At 38.1% G+C, this 19,929-nt stretch overlaps 1 protein-coding gene across 1 annotated transcript in view; it reads left to right on the top strand.

Moving 5' to 3' along the window:
* BNC2 (basonuclin 2) overlaps window positions 1-19,929 on the top strand; it is a 249,286-nt gene that overhangs the window by 117,761 nt on the left and 111,596 nt on the right. Inside the window, exon 2 of the mRNA XM_054397963.1 lies at window positions 3,927-4,029. Coding sequence (XP_054253938.1) covers window positions 3,927-4,029 — 103 coding nt within the window. The remainder of the gene's footprint in view (window positions 1-3,926; window positions 4,030-19,929) is intronic.

Raw genomic sequence — 19,929 nt, 5'->3', positions numbered from 1 at the left:
ATTCTTTTAAACATATATATATACAGTAGTGTTTTAGAACATAGGTAATTAGTAACTGGACAAGTAGCATTGGCATCGAGGCCCTAAAATGTCAGGCATAATAGAGCAGGATATTTTTTTCTCAGCTAGGTTTTTGAAGGTAAAAGAAGGAAAAAGAACAGATAGGATAGAATCACAGAATCATAGAAATATTCAAGTTGGAATAGACCCTCAGGATCACCAAGTCCAACTGAGAACCCTACTCAACAAAGTACATCCCTAAACCATATCCCCAAGCACCACATCCAAACGACCTTTAAACAGTTCCTTTAAGCCTTTAAGACTTCCCTCTTGAAGTATGCCCAGCCTTCTTGTACTCCTATATCCTTCAGGATGGCCTCCCAAGGGACTTTATCAATCAGTCTCCTGAGCAGGTCAAAGTTTTCCCTACAGAAGTTTAAGGTGGCAGTTTTACTACCCCCTCTCCTTGTTTCCCCAAGGATAGAAAACTCCATTGTCTCATGATCACTGATCCCTGGACGCTCTCCAACCTTTAATACCACCACAAGTTCTTCCCTGTTCACAAGAAGCAGGTCCAGGAGGGCACCTTCCCTGGCTGGATCCCTCACCAGTTGTGTCAGGAACTTATCCTCCATACACTCCAGGAACCTCCAGGACTGTTGTCTCCCTGCTGTATTGTATTCCCAGCAAACATCTGAGAAGTTGAAGTCTCCCAGGAGAACAAGGAGAAGCAATTGTGAAATTTCTTTCAACTGCTTATAAAAAGTTTTATCTACCTCTTCGTCCTGGTTGGGTGGTTTATAACAGACTCCCACCACAATGTCACTCTTGCTGGCCTTACTCCTGATTCTTACCCTTAAGGACTCAACCCTATCATCACCTTCAATTGCACAGTTTCATATGTTTCCCTAACACAGAGGGCCACTCCACCACCTTTTTATCCATGCCTATCCCTTCTGAAAAGTTGGTACTCATCTACTGCAGCACTCCAGCTGTGGGAGTCATCCCACCAGGTTTCTGTGATACCTGCACAATGGCTTCCAGCTCCTCCTGTTTATTGCCCATGCTGCATGCATTGGTGTATATACATTTCAGGGAGGGAGTTGAGTACATAGTCTTCAACCTTGAGTTGGGGTAGACCTTCTGGTTGTCTAAGATGCCAACACACTGCTTCACAAGTGTTGGGCTACTACACCCAGAGTTCTTGGTGGCAAGGCCAGCTATGTCCCCATCCACCTTTAAAACTAGTTTAAAGCCTTGTCAATGAGCCCAGACAACTGATGTGCAAGGAAGAAAGGACTATTGTAGCAGAGATTTGTCAGAGAAATGCAGATTTCAAGTGGATCCATAGTCTATAAATGGCTTTAAATAGCTGTCTGATGCGGATAAATAAGTAAAAAGATAAAAATTTTAAAATAACCCTGAACTTTTTTCATTGTCAACAATCAAGGAGTTTAGCTTGGGCAAATTAAAGTGAATGGAATTTCCTTTTAGTTGTTATAGTTAAGATAATTCCTTTTTTTTATATGGAAAGTGTGGGGAGGAGTTAATTGTTTGGAAAAACCAAAAGCCTTTGTAACACTTCAATATCTCAGTAGACACAGTACCAAGCACTCCTTAGGCCCATTTAAATCTGTAAAGAAAAGATATCTTTTCCTGGCAGCTCTGGTAGTTACAGTATGTTTTAATCTGGGAATGATCAGATTAAGCCTCTCTGTCTCAGTAATGTCCATGCAAATTACACCTAAATACATGCCATAAATTTATTAGTAGCAGTTACACAGATCATATTGTACACTATTTAAAAATATATGTCTGTTACACATTAAAACGAGTCTCATTCAATTTATATTCATTTTCTGTGAATGTAGCTAGCCCCTGTCAAATTAAACCTGTGTAATTTTTTAAATAACTTTTAAAAGGGCAATGAGATATTGATAAAATGTATTACTTAAGCAAATTTTAGATCTCTGCATGGGACCGGAGTTCTAGCATTGTTGCTTTGAAATAGTTTAAGCTTTTGCAAAACAGAGAAATATATGTTTGTAAAATAGGGAATGTTAAGAGGTAACAGACCATGCTTAGATATTGGAGAAAGTGATAGATGGAGAGGAAACTTATGAACCAATCCTATCCTTGTACCTTGAACTTTTTGTCCTGTTTTGAGAGCACATCAAATCCATGGCTTCCTTCTGTGTGGAGTTTTATCTTATGTGAACCCCAAACAGGAAACTGGGGATAACCTTTGGATACTAGGGGGGGGGGAGTTGGGTGGAGGGGGGACAGTAAGGAGGTGGGAGTCGAAAGAGATCTGTAGTTTTCCTTTTTGTATGGTTTTTTCCTTATTTTATACTTAGTTTTAATCAAGTTTATGTGCTGCTCTGTAAGATGTTTTCCTTCAGGTAGCTGGTGAAAACCCAGGAAATTTCACAGAAATCACAGAGATGTCCAGGTTGGAAAAGACCCTCAGAATCACCAAGTCCAACCAAAACCCCTACTCTACAAGGTTCACCCCTAAAACATAACCCCAAGCACCGCATCCAAACAACCTTTAAACACATCCAGGGTTGGTGACTCAACCACCTCCCTGGGCAGCACATTCCAATGCCTGACCATTCAGAGAAAAAAAAATTTCCTAACATCCAGTCTAAACCTACCCAGTCACAGCTTGAGTCCATTCCCTCTTGTTCTATTCACTAGTTACCTGAGAGAAGAGACCAGCACCAGCCTCTCCACAGCATCCTTTCAGGTAGTTGTAGAGAGCAACTCAGCCTCCTCTTTTTCAAACTAAACAACCCCAGCTCCCTCAGTTGCTCTTCATAAGATTTATTCTCCAGTCCTTCATCTGCTTCCTTGCCCTCCTCTGTACTCACTCCAGCACCTCCACATCTCTCTTGTATTGATGTGCCCAAAACTGAGCACAGTACTTGATATGTGACCTCAACAGAGCTGAGTACAAGGGGACAATGACCTTGCTATTCCTGCTGGTCACTGCATTTCTTGCCATTGTAAGCCAAGATGTCATTGGATTTCTTGGCCACATGGCCACACAGCTCATAGTCAGCTGCTTGTCAGTTAGAACCCCCAGGTTTCTTTCTACTAGACAGCTTTCCAGCCTGTAGTGTTGCTTGAGGTTGTTGTGACCCAAGCACAGGACCTGGCATTTGGCCTTGTTGAAGCTCATCCCTTTAATGTTGACCCATTGATCCAATCTATCCAAGTCCTCTGAGGAGCTTCCCTACCCTCATGCAGATCAACACCCCCACCTAACTTGGTGTCATCTGCAAACTTACTGATGACACGCTATGTCTTCACCAAGGTCATCAATAAAGATGTTAAACAGAAGTAGTCCCAATACTGAGCCCTGAGGAACACCACTTGTGACCGGCTGCCAGCTGGATGTAACTCCATTGACTACCACTCTTTGGGCCCATTTGTCCAGCCAGTGCTTTATCCTTCAGAGCCTGTGCTCATCCAATTCATGAGCAGCCAGTTTGTCCACAAGAATTCTGTGGGAAACAATGTCAAAGCCTTTTTGAAATTCTGGGTAGACAATATCCACAGCCTTTTCCTCATCCAACAGTCGGCTCATCCTGTCATATAGAAGATCAGGTTGATCACTTCTAGAATGCTCATCCTACCACTTTTTTTTTTTTTTCCCAAAAGAAATAGAGCAATTCTTTTAAAGGCTTTAGAAATTCATTCATCTCCATGAGATAACAGGCTATGTTATTACTGAGTAAACATTTTGGTTGTCATTGCTCAGGGAGACCAAGGTATGTTTTTGAAATAAAAGTAATCTCTACTTAAAAGAATGAACAATGCTTTGAATGTTAGAAGGCTGACTTTGCGCAGTTAACACCCTTTTAACCCTCACAAAATTTTGTACAATGAGACATCAACGTGTTTTCTGTTTCTTTTTCCAGGCCATCCGCTGTACACTGGTAAATTGCACATGTGAATGTTTTCAACCAGGGAAGATTAACCTGAGAACCTGTGATCAGTGTAAACATGGCTGGGTGGCACATGGTAAGAAATGTGTATTCTGGGCTTTTCTTCTTTACTCTGTCTGTGTTTCTTTAAATAGTAAGAACTGGAGTGATATAGATAACAGTGATATCTATTTCTTTGCACATGCATGTGCATGCACTCTAGGTTTGTGCATATGTATACATGCACATGGTTTTTTTTTTTTACAGCAGTTTCTGGGATGAAAAAGTGAGAGTCTGTTGTTTTGAAAATAGCTTGAAGCACCACTGGAATTCAACATCCTGTGTACAGCTCAAAAGAATATTCTGTCTTTCAGGAAGTAATGCAGTTCTAGCAGGGCTTAGCCAAAAGGCAAAACATTTATGGTATGGATGCATGGCAGAGTTTGTATTAAAAAGAAGCATTAGCCAGTAAGTCACTGAGTTTAATGGAAATTTGCACATGCCAATGCCACACTTGACAAGATTGGATCTCTCTGTATCTTATATGGCTCAACAAAAGTGCGCATATATGATCTGTGGGTTGAACCTGTCTTCCCATGTTTAAGTAGTTAAAGAAAGAAAAGGATTAGAATGCCCAGATTCTATATAAAGGCATTGAAATACACTACAGACCTTCTATTTTATTGGTACTCTACTATTTTGTACGTGTGGTGGGCTGTTCTTCCTTGACTGTCTCAATTAAGCTATGCATGAGAGAGAAAGAGTGATCTGTATATACAGTTGGAAGACAAATAAAAAGGTTATTTAAAATGATTTAATGAAAAAAAAAAGAAAGGTAAAGAATACAAAGATTACTATGTTTGTAGAAGAAATTAGTATTGGAGATTTTTTTTATTGACTAGCCTATGGGTATCTAAGCAAACCCAATATTAATACCCCACTTCTGCCAGAAGTTTAGAGGGTTGTATTCTGTAAGTTTTATTTTCTTTTGGTAAGACCTGGCATGGAAGAGTCATATTTGCCTCCTTAGGTGCACTTGATCTCTGTTTATTTAGTTCATGTCTGTCTGCATTTGTGCCTAAGTATGCTACTATGTGGAAAGTGTGAGTGCTCAACAAATTCAACACCACACACTGTTATTAAAACATTCATATATCCGGAAAGAAAAGCAGGGATGCAGGTATCACGTAGTCTTGTGTCATGGTGTAGTGATAAACACAGCCTTCCTAGAAATACCTTAATGCCACCAACCTGGTGGCTGATTGTAGATTTATTATATTCTAGATTCTACAGGGACAGAGCTTACTTTCAATCCTCTTAGTCCCCAGAGACATCTTCAGCACAGTATAACCAGATGCAAATTTCTTGGAAGAATTGCTAAACCTTGCAAAATTTGTACAGTTCAGGCATGCTTCAGGCTTTCAGTAGAATTAACATTTGAAGTTTTGCTGATCCACAAATAGTGAAGACATGCCTAGCTATTTTCCAGGGTGTACTCCAGTTGAGTAACAGAAATCAGGAGCTGGCGCTTAGATTCTTACATATGGGCATCCCTGATTTTCTTTTTAACCAGCACATCTTAAAGGAGTGTGGTCAGATTTTCTTAATATATTCTTCCTTGTAAACTAGTTGAATTAAAAATCAGAATATATGACAGTTATGTGAGATTGCTACAATGTCTATAGTAGAAATGCCCCAGATTTACAAATGCAGAAAGTTGAAAGGTGAATGTGATGATTAGGGATACACCACCTGTTTCCATACCTGAGGTGTTTAACATTCCAAATAGAAAACTTAATACAGCTATATATTATTAGAACGTGTTCGGTTTACTACTGCATCAAGTGAAGAGTGCCCTGGTTTTTATTTCTTTTTAGTACACTTTGTGTACAGTTGTCTGGGGTATTTACATTTTATAGCAGAATGAGACAAGTCAGATACGTGTTTCTTATATATATGCAAAGCAAAGGCTTATAAATTACTTCCTAGAGACTGTGATACATCTGCCTCAATACTCGATCTTAGCTGTTTTCCAGGATTTTGAGGGCAGTATTCAGGAGACTGATCAATTCATTGCCCTGTGCAGCACCTGGATTTCAAAATGACTGAATTAGATTGCTGTTCAGAAGTGATTTTCTTTAAACTATTAACACAGTATTTTCAGAAGGTGTTCCTTGAATGAAAATAGTATTTCCTACTCCTTTAATTAAAGGGCTTCCTACTGATTTTTATTAATGAACTTCAACTTAGCTCCTTGATACACGATGCAGTGCTTTACTGAATGTAATTATCAAAGAATAGGTGTTTCGAACAGGAAGTACTGAGCTTATTTAGTTCTAATAACCTAGACTCATAATTAACTGAGTAGATAAAAATTAGCTTATAACCGCAATCTTTCACTGTACTTCACTAATCTGTGCAAAGTAAATTTATCTTACTAGGTGCCATTTAAAATGCTGGAATTCTTGGAATGAGGAGGAAAGAGCATACAGCCAACACAAAGTGACTGCATTTATCATCTTCTGGCCTGTTTTCTTTCTTCCTGCTTCCATTTTCTTTTTCATGTCTTTTGTTGCTCACCTGCAATGAGCTGTGAATATCTTGAAAGGAAAAGTTTCCTAGATTTTCAATTTCTTTTTTTGGATTTGCCAAAAAAGGCTGTCAATATATGGACAGATTCATTGGAGACATTATTTTGTGGTAAGATAAATGCCCTGGTTGGCAAAAGTTCAGCTTATGGAGTTTTGACCCTGCAGCCCTATGCTACAGTGACAGTCCTACCATTAGTAGGTAGGAAGCCAGAAGCTGTGTAGGGTGTAGCAGCATTCTCTGTTGCTGCTGTCTGCAATGGACAACATGTTATTGCTGATGTGAATCTGGATTTTTAAAAGGATTTGGATAACCAGACTGTTTCAATTTGTTTTCAGCTGAAGCCTGGCTTTCATGTTGTCATCTTAGATGGGGATTTATTTGCTAAAACAAATATTAAATAGTTTAATCTGGATAAGCTGTTTCCTAGGCCTCAAGCAGGCAAATAGATAGCAGTTAGATGTTTTTTCTTGTTCATTTTTTAATGGTTGTGATACTTTTTGTAGTTCATATTTTGAAAACTAAAATGTTATTAAAATCTCAATAGTTGATATTTTTAAGGAGAATTTATTTTAACACAGGTAATTGTGGCTTTAAAATAATGTAGGAGTAAAATGAGTATAAAAATTTAGACTTCCATGAGTGCTTGAATTTGTTTCTTCTCTCTTGTTTGTTTGTTTGTTGGGTTGTTTGGGTTTTTTTTGTTGTTGGTTGGTTTGGTTTTATATTATAAGTAACACAGTATACTGTAAAAATAATCATGACATTTTGCTAGCTTTAGTACAAAAGTCACTTAGCACAGTATCACAGTATCACAGTACATTAGACGTTTGAAGGGACCTCCAGAGATTGAGTTCAACCCCCCTGCCAATGCAAGATCACATAGGGTAGTCCACACAGGAATGCATCCAGATGGGTTTTGAATATGTTCAGAGAAGGAGACTCCACAACCTCTCTGGGCAGCTTGTTCCAGTGCTCTGTCACCCTCACTGTAAAGAAATTTCTCCTTATGTTGAAGTGAAATCTTCTATGTTCAAGCTTGTATCAACTTTATTTGAAATAATGAAAAAGTCCACTTTATTTGCAACCTACTTTACCTAGCAGAAGTACCTTAGCCTATGAGAAGAGAAAATAAGCAAGTCTGCTGTAAAAAGGTGTTGATTTTATTGACTTTTCATTTTGCCTTTCATGCTTATCCTTGGTGTCAGAATAGCAGCTACCTGATTGCTAGCAGAAATACTCTATTTACCTAGTCAAACAAACAAAAAGACCCAATATAGTATCAATGGGAAATACAGTCTGCCATTCTCATAATCATTTTGCTGAAATCATTGTTACCTTGTTTCAAAGAGAGTTGGAAGATTAGAAATACTTGTTCTCTGCCTTGCCCTGAAACTGATGACTGGTAAAAATCAATCAGACAGCAGGAGCATGTTTTTAAGATGGTTTTTGTATACTGTACATTCTTGGACTAGCTAAATTACATACTGTTTAAATGACTCTAAGAAACTATCCTGTGAACATTTTTGCTGTCTTCCTTCTTTTCTTTTTTCTTTTTTTTTTTTTCTCTTCGAGAAAGCTAATCTGTAGTTCTCTACTGATCTTTGATGTCTTTTCATCTGTGTCATGCTAATCAGCCCAGCTTGGTACTGGGCTATTTATTCAGGTAGGCTTTAGTAGCATTTTGAGGTATGTTGAGGCCACATAAAGGGCCCATGTCCAGTCCAAGACTTGGCCTGGCCTTTTCTCTAGTAACTTTAAGTTCCTTTCCATTTTAGTGGAAAATGACAATAACTAGTAGATTTTGGCACACAGGGCAAATCCATTACTATTTTTCAGTATAAAAGCTGCCATTTAGGGAATACTCATGCTCAGAGAATTGCAATGTGGGTTACACTTCTCCCTTGTGCAATGTTTTCTGCCACCAGTATTTATATAATATGCATAGTAGCTTACTGTAAATGACCTAACAATGAAAACAACAGTCTTCACCAGAAACTGGAGAATGCTCTGGGCATAAAGTCGTGCGCATGACACAGCTGTGATGTTTTCATTCAGAATGTTTTTTTCTGAATTTCTACAGGGGTAGTTCATGAAATTGTCAGGTGAAAGAAACATGGGGAACAAAACAAGGGAAGGATGGTTGTAAATAAATTAAGAAAAGGAAAAGAAAGAATTGCATGCCTCCCTTACCCTACCCTTGGTCCAGGAAGGTGGTTAGATTTTAAATATGAGCTGCAGAGGAATGAGGCACAAAGGAAGAGGAGTGCTGTGTTGAAATAAAAATCAGCAAGGTTGTTGTCTCAATCCAAAGCTATTAAGTGAAAGAAATTCAGGTTTTCAAAGTTGAAGGTCATCTATTACAAAACCCAACCAAACCAAATGAAACCAAACCAAAACAAAACAAAACCATCATGGATCTTAAAGTCTCTTTAAAAGCTGTCAGAACTACCTTGTTGTTTTTTACTTAAAAATGGAGATAGTAGAATATAAATACTAGAAAGCAAAGAGTAAATGTAATCCTGTCATTATAAGTTACTGGTAAAACAATTGTGTTACGACTGTTTTGTTCCATAGGATATAAAAATATAATCACAATTTTAGCGTATCAAACATATTTCTTTTCTTTCTGTTCAGTGTGTTTAATTCTTTAAAGTCTTTTAAAATTACTTGAGAGCATCATGGATCTATATTTTCTTTTAGTTACATAGAGATTTTTAGCTAAGTAATTATCTACAACTCATTGATAACAAGGGCTAGTTCTTCATGACTATTGTAGATCTACTCTAGCTTTTCCTGTCTTTTCCTGACAAAATCATTTTAATTCATCTGTTATAACTTCCTTTTGACCCCTGAAGGCTAAGGCATATTCTTCATTACTCAGTTGCTTCCAGGAACCTTACCTGGTTAACATTCATTACTGGTAAACACTTTTTAAAGTTCCCCCTTCTGCCCATGCCATCTCTTTTTGATTGTCTTCAGCAGCAATTCTCAATGCGGCTGATGCAGCATAGTGAAGATACACTCTGTTATGTTGTGGGTACTCTGACCCAGTATCTTGTTTTAAACCCTTTCACATTAGTAGTGATGTAGTGTTTGCTTTGGGTTACTCTGAAATCACCTTTAGTGCAAGTCAGGCTGAGGTAAATGCAGCATATTAGGGCATCCAAGACAAACAGTATTGTTTCCAAGATTTATAGCACACAAGTGACCAAAAGAAAATAGTGCTTAGCTGCCTTGAGAACAAGTGTAAAGCCTTTCTTTTTCCACTCTTGTATTCAGCTGATACTTACATAAGCATATGGTCAAAGCTTTAGACCTCATGCAAATTTGACTTCTTCAGGTGTTGAGTGAGGTTTTCTCTGGGAGTAAACCACAGGCTCTGATTTATGTATGCTCATGCTTATACCTTTTTGGATTTCCTTGGGGGGGTCCTATTCAGATTAAAATATTTTTATTTCTCTTCCCTAACAGACCATGACCCATTTTCAAGCACAGTGCCCTTTTCTGCTGGGTTGGGCTATGCTCACATCTCAAAGTGAAGCCCTTTCTCATTGTGAACTTTTTATTGTCTGAAAAACTTTTAATTTACTAATTACATTTTGTACTCTCACAGAACCAAGATCACAGAACACAGATCACTACCATCACTCACTGGCAACTAAGAAATACATATCGGGCCACTTTTATAGCTATGAACTCCCTTGACTGGCTCTAAAATTCCAGAGAGCTTTAGATTAAAGGTGTTTGAAAAGCTCATTTTTTAATTTACATTGTACAGAAAAGGCTCCATCCCATTTAATACATGAGATACCACAGGGTAAAATGCTACGAGATGTCTTGGACAATGATGTCTTACCCTGTTCTCTGAAGGAGAGAATCCAGTTGGGAAAATAATAGATTTTCTATGTGCAAGCGGGAGCAGTGGCAATTAAAATTATTTTTTAATTCTCACTTGCAATTCCTCTTTCCAGATGTTCTTCCAGCAGAGCATTCTGATTTCACTGAAATAGAGTTAGTTTTTTGTTCAGGAAAGATACATTTTTTAAGAAGATTGCAGTGCCCAGTTTGGTGAGAACAAAGTTGATAAGGTACTCAACTTTCATTTGTGGCCAGCCATGGTATGCAGTTCTCCATAGTGGTCAAGGTCTTCAGCAGTTTTGAGTTAGCCAAATGCTACAGCTAGAAGGAGCAAAAGCTAGGGCAGCTGACAAAGGTGGCTAACAGAAGCATTCCATACCATAACCATCACACTCACTATAAACTACTGAGTTTGTGCTTTTCCTCAATGGCCACCATTCCTGAAAGGTCTTGCCTGTCATTCTTCTGAGATCTGCTCTCCTCTTTGCTGTGACCATTGTGCTTTCACTGGAGTTGTGGTGCTCACAGCTTAAACGTTCACTGCTGGGAGTGCACAGCTCATGACACCTATATGGGCTGAGTAGAACTTTGTGTACTTTATATTGGTATTAATGGTAGGGTTTATTAGTTTATTAAATCAGTTTCTATTTCAACCCATAAGTTTTCTTTCCTTTTCCTGATTCCTCTTCTTGGGAGGGTCTGGGAGGGGGTATATGTGTGGGGGGGTGGACGTGTGTGTCGTTGGGTGAGAGACAGCTGATCAAATGAAGACATAGAGACTTCTTTTCGGACAAGTGAGATGCTTGCACTTGCCCCCTTCACTGTAGTGGTAGGAAGTTCACTACATGGCACAGCTTCACATACGAGCAAGAGTGTCTGGTGCTTGTTGCTTGGATCCTAGATGGACAGGTTAAATTCTGAGAGACCTGAGAATGCAGATCACCAATGGATTTGGGGGGCAACAGTGGTGTACTTCTGCAATACGGATCCACAATTCTACAATACATTTACATAACAGTACCTGCTACTTGTCCCTTTTTAACACCTATCCTGCTGCACATGAATTGCTGTGATGTGCTAATCACTTTATCATTTTATTACCTTTATTACATCATAAATTTTTATATCTTCTTAATGATCCTACAAGCAGTTTAATTGTTTATAGGAACATCTTAATTAACCAGAGTTCACTAGGTTAAGCAGAACGCAAACTGCAAGAGCTCTGAATGAAACAGACCCTGCCACTCCATTCCATATAGCTTCATAAGGGTAAGGTAGGATTTGACTACAAGAATAGCAGTTTCATACTACTTTCAGACATTACAGAGTAGCAATAATGCCATGGGTAGCTTTGGCTGAGCTTTCTGTTTTGAAAATGTGAAATTCAATGGATAAACTTTTTTTATTTGTTTTTTTTTTTCTTTTGCCTGTTACAAAGAATTTAATTGTAGCATTATGAGGAAACTTGCTTCAGATTAATTTAGCAGACAATGGCGTTACTTTTTTAATCCCATTTTCATCTGAAATTTAGAAATAAAAAAGATAATATAGGAATCCTATCACATTGGAGTAAATTTTTATTGAGTATATTTAACAAGAGCTTTTTGAAATTGTCACAGCACATGAACTGGGCTGGGAAAGACTGGTGTTTTTGAATGGTAGAATTAGCAGTATGAATCAATCTTCTTAGGGTCTGAACATATTCAGCTATCAGAAAGTTTAGGACAGCAGGTAGTTCTGGGAAAGCTGAGGTCCTTTAGCACATGTGGGAGAGCATTTAATAAGTTTGAACCAGAGTTACACCCTGGACTGAAAGGCCACCATGGTCTTGGCTTGCCTTTGTAAAATGCCTCTGTGACACAGAATGATGTTAACAGGTGAGCAGTGCCTGTTGCATTTTTGTTACAGTTTTCAGTCCTGCATAATAGATGGATTAGGTTGCCAGGAGAAAAGGTGGAATTTCCCCCACTGCAAATATCAAAGACTCAGCTTGATAGAGCCAGAGATAACCTAATATGAAACCCCACTTTCAGTAGAAGCCTGCACCAGACAGTTTGCAAAAATTGCTTCCAATCTAGACTTTCTGTGAATATAATGGCGAGTCACAGTTAACAGAATTTGAGGTACATTTGGATTAAGGTGGAAATATTGCAAATTGAGACCACAAAGTAGAACTCCCAAATGTCTTTCTGGCTCACTATATATGGTCTGTCAACCACATGGTTATTAGGACTATTATGATACATGTTAACTACTGTCTTGCTATTACTAAGGGAATGTTTTTAATATGTTAATAGCTGGTAGGAAGGAAGCATTTGGCTTTGAAGACAAGGGATAGAAAAGATTGAAGATGAATGACTAGTTAAGGTAAATAGAAGGAGATATATTAATTTAGTTACTTCCATTATAAATTGTAGGTTTCAACAATGACAGTATCAATCCATGTGTCAAGGAGCATCAAAAGTAGAGCTGCCCAGCAAAGGGGTCTGAGCCAGGAGTCAAGGTCAACTCCAGCATTGGCCTTGTCTGCACTATGGGTACAGATCCTTGAGGTCTGATTACAGTGGACAGAACCATGTGCCTAGTAATTGGGTCCACTGACAATCTCAGACATCACAATGGAATAAGTCAGGTCAAGGATCCTCCATATAGAGGCTGCAATCAGGAACAAAAGAGGATGGGGTCAGAGACAGGGCTGAAGCTCAGGCTGTAAGAAGAGTCTGAGGGTTGTCTAGATGACAGGTTTCCACAGACAGTGGAGGTCCAGGCCTGAGCTATAGGTCCTGGACTTAAGGACTGAGAGTGCAAGGTGGGTGTCTCTGTTCAGGCTACTAGATATTATGAAGACCATGCACTCAGGGCTGTGAGACCGTGAACTAATCAGTATTTGCTCTTTCTAGCAGAGCTGTCAGATGATACCAAAACACACAAAAGCAATTCTGTGTTGGGATGCTCACATGATTAATCTATGTGTGTTTCTCGATCAGAGTAGTCATCAGTGATGAAGTCCTCCTTCAACAGGCACAAATACAGACACTGACGGAGAAGACTGCAAGATTCAGAGCCCACTGAAGAGAATAGACTCTGTCTCATCTTTACTGTCACAGTCCCCATAGTCAGATGTCTTCATTCATGCAGTATGCCCATGCAGGAAGTGTCTAGTAGCACAGATGTTTTATTGAGAACTGGGAATGAAGGCCCTTTACATCTTGTTCCTTTGAACACATTAGCTGTCAAGATGGAGGAGAGGAAAAAAGCCTAACATGTCATTTGTTTGTTATAGAGGACAGTTCTAAATTAAAAAAAAGCTCATGAAGCACCACTACACAGAGTTAGGTCTAACCTTCATTTTTAGGTGAAAGGGGGTGTTTATGTTTTGGGGTTTTGTTTTGGTTTGTGTGTGGGTTGTTTTCGGGTTTTGTTATTTTTGTTGTGATGTTGTTTTTTACCTCTGTAATTGTGTTCTCCGCTATTGAGGAAAAAGTTTCTTGTATAGAGAGAAAACACAAAAGAAAACACCTAATTGGCTTGCAGGAAATGTCTAGTGAGGCTGTTTTCCTGACCAGCCTAAAGCAACCAGCACAGGGCCCCTTTAAAAAAAAAAAAAAAAAGATTAAATTTTTTTTTTAATTTTTCCTTGTTCCATGTGAACATAGGCAGAAACTCTGACAAGCAGTTGTTCATATTTTATTATGGTCTTGTCTGGCAGAATCTCTGTGAGGCAAAAACCTTGTCAGCGGAAAACCTGTCGTAGGATCAGAGGAGACAAAAACAGGTGTCATAGAGGCAGTCAAAACTGAAGGGAAAAAAAAAGATTAGGCTAAGGAGAGAAAGGCAGACAATTACATTAATGCCATTGCTTTTATCTTATAGATGTGTGTTATTATCTTGGGGTGCTGAGTGCGCAATTGCCTGAAAGAAAAGTAGACAAGAGACAAGGGGAAACTTGATAGTTATTAACTGAAGAGGCAGTGTGTCAAAGCTGGATGGGGTTCAAAGTTTTGCAAAGGGATAAAAAAAAATTGCAGACAGCAAGCAATGTCTATGAACAAACTGTGGTTCTGCTTTTGGCTACATAAACCTAGTAGTAATCTAAATGTTTCAACTTGGAATCAGATCATAGAAGAAATAATGAAAGTTTTCAATCAGACTTTTTTTTAATAACGTATTTTGTGTACATGCAACTGAAGTGCTGGGGTATTTTTTTGATCTGTTATAAAAACATTGTTAGAGCATGAGGCATGGTGAGGCATGAAGACATTTATCAGTTTAGTGCTGTGTTGTTTGGGTTTGAAACACCTATTATCAACACACAACATTTAATTTTAAAACGCTATTAAGAAGCCTTTTACTAAGTGTGAACATCTGTACATGCAAGCTGTAAATTAGAAGATCACATATGTGTCCCTCTGTCAGAGACTAAAGGCATTTGGCAAATGGTTTCTATTACAGGTTTTTAAATACAGTAAAAGACAGAGGGAAAAGCTGGTTTTACCTATGAATGAGACTATGCTTCGCTTAGTCTTCTTCCATTACCTTCCGAAATCCACAATGCCTTAACGAAGATTTCTCTTCTATCTGAATTAAACTGTGAAGGGTATGAAGACATAATTAAAATGGACATCACTGAACGCTGCCCTTTTGTAGATGGAATTTATACCCAGAGTGATTCAGAATGTTCACCCACCTCTATAAATATTAATGTCCCATGCTCTCTTTGCTTGTGCTGGGGTTGAATGCGATAGTTTCCTCCACCATGAAAATATTTGAACCATTCAGTAGACAATGGCAAGTTTTCTTGTCCTTGGTCACTTTCTAACCATGCTTTTTTTGAGGAACAATTTTTTCCACCTACAAAATGCACCACATTACAGTATGTTGCAGGTGGTATTAAAACTGCATCCTGAAATACAATTAGCTGAGATGACAGAGGCTATTCTAGACCACTCTTACAATTGCAGTAGTTTGTCTGTCTCTCCAGCATTTCAGTCATTCATAAGCTACCTGCTATTTCTGAAATTTTTTTTTTACTTTTTTTCTGTGGTTAATGGAAAAGAGGAAAGTCATGAACTCTGAAAATCATAGAATCACAGAATCATAGAATGTTAGAGGTTAATAGTGACCACCAGAGGTGATAAAGTCCAACCCCCCTGCCAAAGCAGGATTACACAGGGTAGTCCCCACAGGCATGTATCCGGGTGGGTTTTGAAAGTCTGCAGAGAAGGAGACTCTACAACCTCTCTGGGCAGCAGTTCCACTGCTCCATCACCCTCACTGTAAAAAAAGTTTCTCCTCATGTTGAGATGAAACATTCTATGTTCAAATTTGCATCCATTGTTCCTTATTACTGTGCACAACCAAAAAGAACCTGGCCCCCTCCATTTGACACCTACCCCTCAAATATTTATAGACATTGATCAGATCTCCTCTCAGTCTTCTCTTCTCCAGACTAAACAGCTCCAGGGCTCTCAGTCTCTCTTCATAGGGGAGATGTTGAAGTCCCCTAATCATCCTCATGGCTCTCCATTGGTCTCTCTCCCACAGATCCCTGTCTCTCTTGAACTGGGGAGCCCAAAACTTGACACAGTATTTTAGGTGTGGTCTCACCAGGGCAGAGCAGAGTGGGAGAAGAACCTCCCTAGACCTGCAGGACACACTTTTCATGATGCACCTCAGGATACCACTGAACCTTTTGGCCACAAAGGCACTTTGCTGTCCCATGGAGAACTTGCTGTCCACTAGGACTCCAAGATCTTTCTCCATGGAATAAAGCTGGGGAGCTCCATGGGAAGCTGTTCATGTGGTCCACTAAAATCAATAGCAAACTACAGTGCCATTAGTAATCCCATATGTGTTTTACCATACTTAACATGCTGTTGTTGCAAACGTGTTATGCAATCTTTTTATGTTGGTATTGTATAATCTCTCTGCCAATTTCACTTTCTCTTGCCGCAAAGAGTAGCCCAGTTATTTAGATATTAAAAAAAAAAGACTACAAGCTCTATTATTGTCTGGACACAGACTACATAATGCATCTTTTTGATTTTCTTGTTGGCTCTTGCACAAATCTAGTAATCTGGAAAGATAATGATGTTTATAAAATTTTATATTATGTGTGTGTGTACATATATACATGTGTGTATATGTAGTCCAACCATATCCCTCTTTGTAAGATAGAAACCTGGCTAGAGAGCATGCAAGAAAAATCTAGATGGGAGCTATTGTAGAGCTCCAATTTAAAACTGGAATGGAATAAGATCTGTAACAACCTGTACATTGCAACCTACTGACTGTTCTCTGTGGTGTTCTGAGATACACAGCCAGGCAAATCAGCTGAGAGGAAGTTTTGCTAGACCTTTTCATCCCTCTCTAGGATACCTAAGTATTTACACAGGATCAGGAAATGATTTAGAGGTAAGCGTATTTGCAACTCCAATTACATTAAAACTGGGATATTTAAAATTATGTTATATTCAGTGAAGGCAAAGGCTCATGTTTTTATTGTAGCTATTGAAGTAAACAACACTGAGACCTCTAAGGTACAGAATTCATGATTGCATACTTGTGTTTCTACTGCTTAACAAAAATGGGATTGACTCAGAAGCATGGATTTATTTGGTTAACTTCATCCACTGTATGCTGGGAAGAAAGGATGAGCCTGTGAACTGGCCACAGTATAGATGAAATGAAATATTTTCTCTTAGTTTTCTGTCTTTTGAATTTTGTTACAAATAGGTTCAAAGTTTGTGGGTTTTTTTGCTGGAATTTTGCATAATAAGAATATCACAGGCTGTAGTGTTAGGATTGTTAAAGTTCTTTTACAATTCAGATTATCCTGAGTAAAGTCTCTGTACAATTTGGGGAAGTCTGTTTGCTATTCAAGAAGGTAGAGAGTGGATAAGCCAACAAGGAAATGTTCAGTTTTCACATTAGGAAGCATTTATTTACTGACAGGGTTGACTGACAGTGGAGCAGGCATCTCAAAGAGGTGGTTGATGATGCAAGTCTGTCAGTGTTTATGAGGCATTTGGGCAATGCCCTCAGTAATATGGTTTATGGGTTGATCAGCCCTGAAATGGTCAGGCAGTTGGACAAGATGATTGTTATAGGTCCTCACCAACTGAAATATTCTAAATTATCTAAATTATTAGGCTGCCTGATTGATACTTCAGAGTTAGGCAAGAAAAAAAATGCTGAAGGGTTCCTAATTGCTGTACTAATTATACAACTAGTAATTTAAGGGTGTTGAAGGTAATCTTCTGTGATGTCTTCTTTATCATCCTTTTTTAATAGTTAAAATTTCTGTAACCAGTGCTTCAAAATTTAGAATTCACCGTGGAAATACTACTCAGATGGATGTTGTCATAGTAAAAGACAAGAGCCTGTCTAGGCTTTTCCACAAAAATTTTGATTACTTGGCAAGTATGTGATTTTAAGATTAATTTGATCTCTTCCTCTGTAAGCGAACAGTTTTCCACTCTCAGTGAGGTTAAGAATAGCAGACTATTGGGGCAGCTCTAAGAATCAAATTGGATTCTTAAAAGGTAGACTTCTTAGTTTAAACACCTATCTTGAGCCATCATAGCCATGCTTTTGGAAAAGATTGTGCAGGTTGCAACCAGTCACAAACATGTCAAGACTTTTCTGGGTGAACTTTTGAGCCCACTGAAAGGCTTAAGAAGTATGAGTAATACCTCTTGCAGCACCAGGATGGGACTTTTAATGTGTGGTTTATGATGTTCAGTCTCTGATACCTTCTTAATAAGGACATATCTGTTTATGTCATTTCTCAGGTATGATAAAATTCGTTCTTTTATATGGCATGTTTCGTCTTGATGTCTCCTAAGCACTTATGAAATCATGCACTGTTGACTATTTCCTTAGCAACTGCTTTTGTAGAAACAGGATTATTTTTTTATTATTATTTTAAATTGTAACAGAACATTTAATTTTCCTGCCAAGTGCAAGGGGTTTTAATAGTGCTTACCATACTAGTATTTCTCCTACTAGTATATCTCCTATCGGTACAAATCAATTTCTTGCTGTTCGTTATGGCTTCTTTCCTTCTTTCTTTTTTTTTTTTTTTTTTTTTTTTTTGTCTATAGTATGACTTCTGTCTTTAGTTTGCAAATGTTCTTGCATGAAAAAAATAGATATTTTGTTGTGTTATAAATTACACATTTCAGCGCATATCCTGTCTTGTACTTCAAAAGGATGAAGTGACTGTTTGTTTACTACATAATGTGTAGAATAATTTCACTGATTAAAACTGGAGATGATTTCACTGCCACTTGGAATGTTAATCCAACACTGGACTAACTCTTATTTGTGTCCTTGTTTTGAGAAGTGGGTGTCTATAGGCAATATTACTCGAAAATGAATGTTCCAGATAAATGGAATAGTACACAGTATCTTGTGAAAAATTCTGTCTGCTGATCAAAGAGTGTGCTTAGTGACTTAAAAGGAGTGGTCGTATTGCATGAACCATATAAATGTTCACAATGTTTTGCAATCTCATTCTAGCTGTTAGTTTTATAACCTACCCTCAAGTCTTTAGATAAAGACATTTTACAGTCATTCTGACTTTGGACAAATTAGAATCATAACCTTCAGCAAACCAAGCCCTTAGCTGGAAGAACTTGCTTTTCCTCACTCAGGCATAGGATCTACTGTTAAGATAAACAAAAGCAAATATTCAGATGCATTAGAAATACAGTATGATGCAGTGGTTAAAAAGTATTTAATATTCAGAAAATATTCGTTTAGTTCTTTGGTCTAAGTGTGTATACAATTGTAGAAGCCAGTTAAGCTTTTTGTACCCTATTCTTATTCTGTAAGAGTGAATGGGGAAAGCTCAAGATGATCCAGATCTATTTAATTATTTTGATTGTCAGGTAGAAGGTGTTACATCTGTGAACACTAATATTATTTACATAATTCGAATTGTGAGTAATAACAGTATAATAATAATAATAATAATAACTTTATTTCACTCTTTCACATGGCTATTTTGTCTCGACAGGAACATATAAAGACCTTTCATCACATACAGCAAAGCCTATATGCTCTTCTAGCTGAGTACTTTGATGACACACCTGTTATGGTGCTAACAGGGTTACAAATGTTAGTTATCATATGTAAAAGGAGTTAATATAGGAAAGTATTTGACACATTTAAGCTTCAGTCAAAACCCATTCGTTAGACCTTGTAAATGTATCAGTCCCATATCATAAAGTCTACATGGCTGAAATACTTTGGAAGAGGAGCTTTTGGAAGAAAAATCCCACCCTTCACATTCTGCAGTATAAATGTCCTGTGGAGAGTCATAGCACTGCAGTCCCTAGGTGTGCCAATTTCTTATCTTTTTTGCATGTTAAATGAATATTTAAAACTATTGATTCAAAGTATACTTAACCACTAGAATAGGAAAGATCAGACAAATCAGCTGTGAGAAATGAAGTATAAGGAAACCAGAACTCTTTGACGAAGTATTCCTTGGAGTAAATGTGTTGAATGAAGCCAGTGAGTAAATGATAAGGGTCTTTGC

This window comes from Indicator indicator, chromosome Z (assembly GCF_027791375.1).
Source record: "Indicator indicator isolate 239-I01 chromosome Z, UM_Iind_1.1, whole genome shotgun sequence".
NCBI lineage: Eukaryota > Metazoa > Chordata > Aves > Piciformes > Indicatoridae > Indicator > Indicator indicator.
The sequence above is the reverse complement of the archived record's forward strand: the minus strand, read 5'-3'. Positions and strand labels throughout refer to the sequence as shown.